The sequence below is a fragment of the Stenella coeruleoalba genome, assembly GCF_951394435.1.
Source record: "Stenella coeruleoalba genome assembly, chromosome: 15".
NCBI classification, from domain to species: domain Eukaryota; kingdom Metazoa; phylum Chordata; class Mammalia; order Artiodactyla; family Delphinidae; genus Stenella; species Stenella coeruleoalba.
In genome coordinates, this window is record NC_137161.1 from 4,405,734 (window position 1) to 4,416,710 (window position 10,977).

The 10,977-nt window shown below is 56.3% G+C and overlaps 1 protein-coding gene across 1 annotated transcript in view; it reads right to left on the minus strand.

Annotated features, from left to right (window-relative positions):
- GNAS (GNAS complex locus) overlaps window positions 1-5,824 on the minus strand; it is a 54,387-nt gene extending 48,563 nt beyond the window's left edge. Inside the window, exon 1 of the mRNA XM_079946381.1 lies at window positions 3,791-5,824. Coding sequence (XP_079802507.1) covers window positions 3,791-5,672 — 1,882 coding nt within the window. The 5' untranslated portion in view covers window positions 5,673-5,824. The remainder of the gene's footprint in view (window positions 1-3,790) is intronic.
- Window positions 5,825-10,977: the final 5,153 nt, after the last annotated feature.

Genomic DNA, 10,977 nt, shown 5'->3' on the forward strand with positions numbered 1-10,977 from the left:
TTACTTGCCTATGAAATGGGGTCCCATCACATTTTTACTGCCCAAGGCTGTTGCAAAGGAGAAATGTGACTGGATAAAAGGCTTTTAAAAATACGGTAAAAAAGTGCTATCATTATGTGTAATCATTACTCTTGCAGGTTACTAACAATTCTGAAGGCAGTGAGGCTATCCCTCTCAAGCTGGGGGTGGGGAGAGTAAGGGGGTGGGAGGAATGTACAAAAAGGTGACAAACCCCACTTTTTTTTTGCTTAATACCAGTTTTCCATGGTATATGTAACGTAGGCAAATGATAAAAATTAACATAGCTGTATAGAAAGGCATTTTTTTTTTTTTGAGAAAAATCTATGGAAATTGGATTTTAAAAGGCAAGGAAGAGATTTTTGGCCTGGTAAGCCATGCCTTTCCCACTGTACCAAACAGCTCAGTGGAGGCATTTTGAATACGGAAAAATGGCTGAATTAAAAGTAAATAAAAAAGCAAAGCAAAGGGCACTCCAGCAGGATGAGATGGATGCCTCACTGTTGTACCTGGTGGCATAAATAAATTATCATACAATTAATTGAGATTCACTGTATAAACAAAGTGTCATGGCAGAATAGCCATTATTATATATAGCATTTGCCTGCACAATTTTAATACAGTCAGCAGCTACTAAGAAATTCTAGCCTAGCAGTCCCTTCAATTCTCAACAAAAATGAGGGAATCACCCAAATTAGGTTTCCAAAACATGTTTAAGCCACCAAAATTATTCAGAAAGGCAACAGAAACATGGAAATAAGTCTATTATTGGCTAGTGTTGAGTAAGAAAAAGGCTTCAACTTTTTAGCTATTCTAGAATTTCAGTCATGTTACTGATTGTCTATCTATTTCTAACTATTTATCTACCATTTTCCTTTTTAAGAGTCCCTGTAATGTGGTTAAGCTGTTCGGGCAATAAAAATGGAGAGGGTATGTACACAGAAACACATACAGTTTTAAAGCAACAGATGAATCTGTATGTCACCAATTATCAAAGGATGGTCATTTGATCTTCCCTTTTCAGTGCTCAGCGTATATGGATGTCTTGTTTTATACGTTAGGATTTAAATGTTAGTGAAAAGGCTTGTCCTAAATGGAAGTGGGTCTTCATCCTGCCTCCTCTCCCCCTCTGCAAACATGGAAATAATTCAGACCCAGCGGGGTGCCTCTCTTGTCACTTTGGCAAAATGAAACCTTGTCAGATTGCAGCCTGGCTCAACAAGCCATACTGCCACAGCAGGCAATCTGGCTTTCTGAATTCAGGTTCATGCTAGACAGGGCCCACGTTTCACTGGACTACACTGCATGCAAACGGGTTTGACCTGGGTGCAGGGCCAGGATGATGGCAGGGTGACCCCAGCTAATTTCCTTTACTTAAGGTGAATTTTTCCCCCTGCATATAAAACATGGGTAAGCAAGGGAAACTTCTAACATTCTTAAGGCTCAGCCCCAGACACGGGCTGTTTGCTACAGAGTTGATGCGTGCATAACCTATGGTTTAAGGCTCCAGTCCTGATTTAAGTGGATGGTGCTCCCCAACCCCCAGAATAGGGGATTCAGGCCATGGAGCAAAGGAGAATTTAGTGAAGATCTGCTTGAAAGTTTCATTTCACAAATGAGGCAACTGAGGCCCCGGCATATGAGGGGCACTGGCCAATTAGGGCTCAAGTGCACACCGTCACTTGGCTCTCCTGTCTGCCCCCAATTATGGCCGCCTCCCCCATCACAGGTTTGCTACCCAGAGCTATGCTTGGGATATTGAAATGGGGCTCTTGTGGCAAAATCAGTCGTCTGCAGGAAAACAGCACGCTGTCATTTGAGGCGCTGTGCCTTCCACGCAGTTGAGGCATCTGAAATGTAAAACTGTCTCCCTCCTGTATGTTTTTGGGGAAATGCTGTTGTCTGTGTTTCCCTGGTGGGCGTAAACAGAATGACCATCACATGTAAAACTGCGATGCGTGAAAGGCACATATCACAACAGCAAACAGTGATGCCCATAGGTCATTAATAGACACCATCACACATTATAAAATATTTAGCAAACAAACATAGCACTGCCTGAAAAGTTGTGATCTTGAAATCCCTTGAGAGGTCTTAGAGAACAAATAAAGAAATTAAGATTGTGGAGTTTCACATCTGAAATTTTCACTTAAGCCCCACATTCAGACCTTTGCTAATTGCTGCTTTGATTAGCTGTGGCACGAGAGTCACGCTGTGGGGGGGAGGAGGGAGGTCCTGGAGAGGGGAGAGGACCCTGAAAGCTGGCATAGGTGAAGGGAGGAGGAGGGGGAAGGCCGGGGCCACCAAAGGTACCCTTCCAATGGGATTATTAACATCTTTTTAATGTTTCTGTATCCCAAGCCCATATGCAGAGGATCTTCTTACCTTTGAGCCTCTTTGCCCCCAGCTAAAGCTGCTTGAAAGAATTCACATGCAAACATTTACATGTCTCACAGTTTTATCACATTTTGTCCACACACTTAAAATACACTGGAAGCATTTTTTAAAAAGTTTTATTTTAATTGCATTTCAAACACAAGATGGGCATTCCACTCCCAACGCATAAACCCTCTCTCTTTACACCAAGCCCCTCCTACTGTATTCTGTAAAAGGGTAAATGATTGGCTTACCTCAGGCTCTTCCCTAGGAAGAAAAATGATTTCATATTTTTTAAACATGGCCACGCCCCCTCCCACCTCCCCAGCCCCTCCCCCCCGGAACCAGCCCCGTGTGGTTTGGGATACGGGACTCGCCTACAGCGGGTTAAGTGTGTGGGGGGGTTTCTCCCCCTCCTCCCTCCGTCCCCCGCCAGGTGAGCAGAGTGTGTGCAGAATACCGAATTTCTGCGCGCAGCCCCGGACGCCCCAGATACCTGAGTGTCTGGTTTTTCAACCGTAAAGGCGGGAGGGTTGGGCGAACGAATGAGAAGTGAGGAAACGCTTAGCGCAAAGGGAGAAAAGAGAGAAAGACAGACAGAAAACAGGTTACGGAGGCCGGCCGGAGGCGGCCCCCTCCCCCCGCCCCGCCAGCGGCCCGACATCCTGCCCAGCGTCTCCCGCTACCTTCTCGGGCGTTTTCGCGCCGCCCACTGCACAGCGCCAGCGCACAGGTACCACCCGAGTGTGCGAACACGGAAAGTTTTTGCCCGCGCAATGGCGCAAAACACAAGACAGCCCGTTCCCCGGTACAAGTACACAGTCGGCGGGTAATCTGGGGGTGCCAGGGGCGGGAATGGAAGAACGCTTGAGCGTATCATGCACAGGCGGACACAATATGGACACCAACACACACCAACAACAAGCCGTCTTACTCCAAGCAGCCGTGCCAGGCGAGGCGGGGACGCACCTGCTCCAATGACCCCAACCCACCAACGGCCCCAGCCAGCCCAGCCTGAGCGACCCCGGAGCCCTCCCCTGCAGTTCCTGGCTCACCTGAAGCCCCCGCCTTTCTTGCCGTCCCCCACCCCACGACTCGGCGACGTCTTACGGTCGCTGGCGCTGGTTTGTCCAGCTGGAAACGACCCTCAGTGTTGCACGGCACCACTTTTCTCCCTAAAGGGCACACACTTCGCCACCCAAGCCCACCCGAGGCCCCCCCCGCTCCCGGGGCAAAGTTAGGGCCCCCAGCTGGAACTTTCTGGCAGGTTCTTCCCGCCTTTGCCCAGACCCCGTCCTCCCGCCGCCGGGCCCCAAGCCCCACCGGGCAGCCCTGCCACCCACTCCCGGGGCCCCCGGGCGGCCCTGCTCCCCACGGGCAGAGTCCGCCGCATTACCTAGAAGCAGCAGGCGGTGCGTACACATGTAGCCCATCTTCTCGTTCTGGAGCTGCTTGTCGATGAGTTTGCTGCGTTTCTTCTCTGTGCGCTTCTGGGCGCGCATCTCCACGCTTTCCTTGCGGGTCTGTCTGCGCTTCTCCTCCAGGGCAACCTTCTTGACCTTGGGGCTGAGGGAGCCTCTGGACTGGGGGCTCTCGGATCTGCAGAAGCAGCCTCCGAAGGCCTGAACGAGGAAGTTGCGGAGCAAGTTGCGCTGGGTCTTTCGGCGGCGGCGGTTTCGCCTGGACTGAAACCAGCGGTGGCATCCGAAGGTCCCATCGTCGGATTCGTCTCCGCTGTCGCTGCTGACCGATATGTCGTCGTTGTCGCCGCCGCGGTAGCAGCTGCGCTCAGACCTGCCCCGCCAGGCATATGCGCGAGGAGGCTGCGGAGTAGGCGGATCGGCAGCCTGGATCTCGGGGCTGGGGGGTCTAAGGAAACTGATCTTGGGTCGGGCTCCAGAGGCTGGGGTTGCCCAGGCGGTCGGAGCGGCCCGGGGGACAGGGGTGGCCCGGGCGACAGGGGCGGCCCGGGCGACAGGAGCTGCCCGGGCAGCAGGGGCTGCCCGGGCGGCAGGGGCAGCCCCGGCGGCTGGCGTGTCAGGGCCGGCAGGGGCTGCCCCGGCGGCAGGAGCATCGGGGGCTGCCCCGGCGGCTGGCGCATCAGGGGCTGCTCCGGTGGCAGGGGCTCCGTCTCCGGGATCAGGGACTTTGCCTCTCTCCGCGGCAGCGTCGGCTGAGCCTCCTTCCATCTCGGCTGCTTCTCCCTCAACTGGGGGTCTCTCTCCCTCTGCTTGCTCTCTCTTAACTGGGGCTCGGGAGACCTCGATGGGCGGGCCGTCAGGCGCGACTCGGGGGCTGTCCACGTTGACGGGAGCGTCGTCGACCCCAACGGGGGCGCTGCCAATCTCGCGCGGGGGTCCGGAGATCTCCATCGGGGGGCTGTTGCCCGCGAAGTGTGGAGAAGGTCTGACAGCCTCTCGAGATGGGCTGCCGATGATGCCTGGGACCCAGAGGGGGGGCTCGTTCGCGGCGGGAGCGAGGAGGACCGCACTCGGGGCCGCGACTGCCGCGATCTCGTTGCCGCCAAGGCCGTCGATTTGTGGGATAGCTCGGGGGAGCCCAGGGGGTGGGCTGTCGTCCCCAAAGCCTGCTCCATCAAACTCAAATGGCACATCCTCCTCACGGGGAGGGCTGCATCCTCCTCTGAAGCGTGCGCTTGCAGGTCTGAGATCTTGGGGCTCCTCGGGAGGAGCCCTAAAGACCCCCGCACCTGGGCCTCCTGGAGCGAGGTCTGAGACCTGCAAGAGAGGTTGGTTGCAGCTTCCCTGCGCAGGCTGCTCAAACTCAAAGGGCATAGCTTCTTCGGGGGGAGGGCTGTAGCTTCCCAGGCTTGGCCTGGCCTCACCGAAGGCTCTGGGCTCCACGATCGGTGGGCTGAAGGCTTCAAGGCCTGCATGGGCCCCAGTGGTGTCTCCAGGGTGCTCCAGGGTAGGCCAGAAGCGTCCCAAGCTGGACTGCTCGACCTCGAAGGGCATGGCTTCTTCAGGAGGTGGGCTGTAGCCTCCATGGGCTCCGGCTTCCTTGATGGCCTGGCTGAGGTCCTGGAACTTGGGCCTGGAGACTTCTGGGGGTCCACAGGCCTCGCCTTCAATCTCGACGGGGACGGGCTCGCTGTGAGGCGGTGGGGTCTCCATCTCTTCGGCTGCGCCAGGCCCAGCACCGGGGGCAGCTGCCCCTGGGGCCTCCAAAGGTGGTTGCTCGGGCTGTTCGCCGAGTTCAAGGGGGATATTGCGTTGTCCTGACATATTATTGCCGTCGAGGCAGTTGCGCACGCCCATAACACGGTGGCGGTTTCTTAAAATAAACTTGGGGCCCCGTAAGACGGAGCACCCGACCGAACTAGGGTGAAAAAAATATTCTCAAAAAAAAAAAAAAATTGAAGTACCAGCTGGAAAGTTCTCCAACCACACTTTCTAACCCCAGTGAGGTCTAGGGGTTCAGGACCTCAAACCCCAGACCATGGCAGAAGCAAGTCTATTGTTGCTGGTTGAGTCTTGGCTCCTTTCTGGCCACTTTTTATCCCCTCAGGCGGCCCCTGGCCCCCCCTTAGGCCTGCTTCGTCCCCTCCTCTCTCTCTCAGCTCCAGGCCAGCCCCGCCTGCTTGGATCAGAGGAGCGTGCCGATTCGGTCCGAAAATCGCTCGTAGTGCTCTTTCTCTGCCACCAGGGGACACCAGCCCCGGCCGAGGTGGCTCCGGGAGCCGGCTCCGGGAGCCGGGAGCCCCGGACTTTGGGTAAGGGGGCTGATGAGCGCAGGCCTCGCAGGGACGTTTTGGTTCCTTCCAGTCCTCTCCCTGACTGATTTGGAGTCTTTCTCCTCTCTTCTCCCCTGGCCAGAGAGAGAGCTCTCCTGCGTTGCGGGACACGTGATGCAAGACGTGGGCCCCGGGCTGCTTGAGCGCAGGAGCTGAAACCCTCCCTCCCAGACCCAACAGACTCTCCTCGAGGGGAGGGGGGACTGCAGGAGTGTTTCATAACCCCAAATTACCCCTGAACCCCTGAGCCCCAGCCCCCAGCCCTGGGCAGCCTCGGATCCTGCCCAGGTCTGGAGCGCAAGGCTTTGGGCGGGTGCGAAGGGGGTGCAGGCGCGCGGGGATGCGACAGGTGGTCGTGAGCCCACCGGCGGAGCAGGCAGGAGGCGAGGGGCAAGGGGTGCCGAGTGTGAGCACGCAATTTGTTTTTAAAATGTGTTGGGGTACTTTCCATCGCTTCTGCGTTTTTGTTTGCCGGTTGCCGAGGCTGGCTCCTGTAAAGCACCTCTATGTCCCCCATCCCCACCACACTCTGGGGTCTCAGCAGTGGCCTGCGGTGGCGCAGGCAGGGTTCCTCCCCGTTTATGGGGACTATGATAAATACAGGGGAATAAGAGGGTCTCGGGCATCTACCACCGAGACTCTCTAAGCGGTAGCTGCCGCGGCACGGAACGCGGGGGCGTGGGACGCACACAGGGACCCCACAGACTGTAGGCCCCGGAGTTCCGGGGGTCCTACTGTGCGGGGGGAAGGGCTAAATGGAATTTCAGTTGAAATTTACGGCCGGTTTAGGGTGGTCTCAGAGACTGAGAAACCCCATGCGCACCAAATCCAAAAATACACACCGTGCCGCGCGGGCAGCTGCGGCCGCTGTGCGCTGCTCCCCGCCTCGGGCACCGGCTGCGGGGGTGGTCAGTCTGCTCCTCTAGCCCCGCTCCAGCCCTCCTCCAGCCCCCTTCCAGTCCTTCTGCTCTCGCTGTGGGTCTCCCAGAGCAGCAGCTTTACTTTTCCAGCGCTTGAGCCCGCTGAGGAGGCACACAAGTCTTGCCACAAACCCGGCAGTCGCCCGGCTGCGTTCCCGTCGCCGTAGCGCGCGGTGGGCTCCGAGCCGGCGGGGATCAATGCCTACACCACTTGGGTGGGCTCGTGCGTGCATGCACACTGATCTGGGTTTGGGGTCGGTGAAATCTGGCTTTGAGCCCCAGGAAAGATTTGCTGTTTGCGGTTCGCCTAAGACCCGGGACTCGGGCATGGCATCGTATCTGACTCGCCAGTGGGTGACAGGGACCTGTGAGCCACTTTTAGGTGGAAGGCAGCTGGGCAAGAGTCAGGTGGGCGCCTGGCCTTAGGGCGGGGGGAGGGGCGGCGGGATGCGGCAAGCGGGGCGCATCGCCGGGATCGCACTGCCTGGATCGCTGTATCTGCCAGCCGCAGTCGAGCGAACCACGTACGCACGTATGCTCCAACCTCGTGAAACCTAACGCAACCCTCTTCAAACGAGGGGGTCACAGCCAGAGCGCCTCACTGCCCCCGCACGTGGCCGCGCTGCGAGGAGGAAGCTGACCAAGTTGGACCCCGGGTAGCGTGTGGAGCCTCCCCAAGGGCGTCTCCTCTCATCTCTTCGGGTCTACACACTTCCAAGTGCCAACACTGAACTTTGGTTCAAACTTTGGACAACTATCCCCACGCGTAACGGCTCAACCTTTTGGGCATCCACTGAATGGTCCAACTGGGTCGCAACAGTCAACTCGCTCCCCTCCGACCCCAGCGCTGGGTCGGCCATTGGGCTGGGGTCACGCCAATCAAGGCTGCCTGGCGAATGAGCGGGGGGCGTCGGACCGGAAACCGGATATGAGTGGGAGGTCCAATAGGGGGCGCCGCGTTGGAACGCCCTAAGAGGTTATGCGGCCGGGGTGGTTAGAAGCGGATTGGTGGGCGGGCGTATGGCGACCAGGCCTGGACCGCCACGAGGCTGGGTGGCGCCGTGGGGTCGCTCTTCCTGGCGCCCCAAGTCACCAAGGCTGAAAGGGGAGGTGAGGGCTCTCAGGGACCAACCCTTGTTCTCGCTGATGGCGGTGGGCGAGCCCACCTAACAGGGATCCGCCGCCGGGGTGAGGCGAGGAGCAGGCTTTCCAGGGCCTGGAGGTAGAGGGCCCAGACCCTGAGGAGAGGGGCTCGCTGCCCCGCTGCAGAGGAGCGGCCCCAGATGGATAAGGAGTTGAGGTCGCGGGGGTGCTGAGCCCTGCCGAAGTGGAAGGTTAGTAGACGTCGCGGTTTGGAGCCTCAGGGAGGCCACGGTGGGGGCCCCAGAGGGACGGTTTGCTCTCGCCAGGCCTCGCGTGCCGCCCACGTCAGCAAGGAATGGGCACAGGGTCTCTGTTTGACATCCTCAGGAGCCGGTAGCATCCTGGTGGTTTGCCAGGAGAGCACAGGCATTGGCGGGATACAGATTGGGCAGAGAGCAGCCCTCCCTCGCAGAGGCTAAGCAACATAAAAATGAAAGAAAAGACCTGCAACTGGGGGGACCTTGTTGGAGAAAATAGAGTTTCACGTGGGCCTCTGTGGAGGGATAGATGTCTAGGCTGTGAACAGAAGGGGGGGGATGGGAGACGTTGGCCTACCACGAACAAAGATCCAACAGTGGGAAGCGTGGCACATGGCTGGGTAAAGAGAACAGGCCACCTTGCCGGGTCTGGGAGGACCAGTGGGGGAGAGAGGCAGGAAAAATTGGGTAGGATTTCTCAGGGCAGGCAGTTTTGAGGCTCTTTTGGTAGGAAATGGAAGAGATACTGAATTTTTTGTCCTGCAAGTGAGGATTTGAGCCTAGTTTTAGGACAGGTTTGAGGCAGTGCGGAGGATGGTCCTGTGGAAGAGAACAAAGGAGGCTGTGTCTGGTCATGACCTTTAAGGGAGCGAGAACCACGCACAGGGAAGGAAGCAGGAGGGCTGGAGGGAGGGACTCAAGAGGGATCCCAGAGGACCCTCCAGCGACTTCTGTGCAACGCACAAAGGGTGGCGGAGTCAAGTCTGGTGCCTGGATGATGGGACACCTGTGGGATAGGGACGTTGTGGAGGATCTGGAGAGAAGCTGGCATGGTGGTGGAGCCAGTCTGGTTTTAGACATGGCAGAGGGGAAGGAAGGATGTACAGTCAGGGTGGAGATTTTCTTCAGCTTATTATTTAGGAGGAAGGGACCAAAGTTTAGAAGGAAGGTAAAGACCCCGAATTCAAAGGGACAGTTATCCTTCTTAGGATATGAAATCACTAGATCAGATAAAACCTTCAAGGGGAGAAATATGTTTGGTGATAGAAGTTCCAACACCTGGAGCCCTGGAGAAGAAAAGGGGGGACATTACAGGAGAGAGCAGCGGGCCTAGGACGGGATGGGCGGGAGCACGCCGGAGTGAAGAAGTGAAGAATTGGTCAACAGAGCTCATCTCGATGGTGGTTTCTTAGCCTCTGCACTGGTGACATCGGGGGCCAGGTAATTCTTTGCTGTGGTGACTGTCCCGGGCACTGAAGGACGCCTAGCAGCGTCCCTGGCCTCTACCCACCAGATGCCAGTAGCATCCCCTTAGGTGTAGCCACCAAAAATGTCTCTAAATTTTGTCAAGCGTCCCCCGAGAGGCAAAATCACCCCCAGTTGAAACTGCCCCACTGCTGTGGGCTGAGAAAGGACCCTTAGACTTGAGTAGGAACTGCCTTTAACGGTTACAGATAAGTTGGACCAAGGAGAAAAAATGCCAGCATTTAACTCCAGTGTTCCCCTTTTTGTCCACTCTTATTTTTCTCTAGTTACTGGCTACCAGAACCTGAAAACCCCAAATCACTTGGATGAGTGAGGATCAGAGCTGAAACTCCACCACAGATCAGCAGTAGGACCTGAGAGGTGGCAGCAATGTGGCCGATGTTTGAAAGGCAGCTGGGTAGCCTGACCACAGGGACCCGAGGAACGGGTATGGTAAGAGCTGGGGGTGGTCAGCTGGTGGGCTGACTGGGGGCCACCCTGGTTGGTGGGACTGTCTGGCGAGCCCATTCGGGGCTGGCGATCTTGGCTGAGACGGAAATGTGGCCTTCACCTGCATGGAGATGGCCAGAGGGCACAGTTTTTAGGATCTGCCATTGTAATTTTATAATCGCAGAGTATCTGGGGCATAGATTTCCAATTCTGGATGGATTTCTATCGGGGAAGAGGTGTATCTTTTCTAGGAATGAGCAGGAAGGAGGAAGAAAGTTAGTTAATGGGTTCACGCAGCCCAGGAAGAAGGCGGCAAGATAGGCTAGTCAGGGTGCCTGAAGGAAGGCTGAGCTGGGGTGAAGCTGCGGGCCAGGGTCTGGACCCTACCTGACGGGGAGTGTGCGAGGGGCTGCAGTGAGATGAGGTGTCCGTGACAGGAGGAGAGGATTGGCTCTCAGTATCCAGGTGAAGGGTTCTTGAAAATTATAATATATTCTTAGCTACTTGGAAAGGGTAACTTTTCTCCTTGATGCATTAAGAAAGGATGGGAAAATTACTCGTTTCAGTTAAATGCTGCACTTCTAAGGAAAGTCAGTCTGTTCAGACCAGACGGTCCAGGTGCCACACAGGTAGCAATCGGCTGGCTTTTTGTAAAGAGGTAACCCCAAACGGAAGGACGGTGTTTCTTCACTGTTGACTCTGAACGGCACCAGTGCCACCTGCAGGGATGTGGCCCCCTTCCTTGGTGGCTCCACACGACTCCCTGGGCCTCCCCAACTCCATCTTGCGCTATATCGACGCCTCCACGGCAGCACACGTCATAGTCAGTGCACGATCTCAGGGTACTTATGTTCGGGGACTCTTACTCATTGCC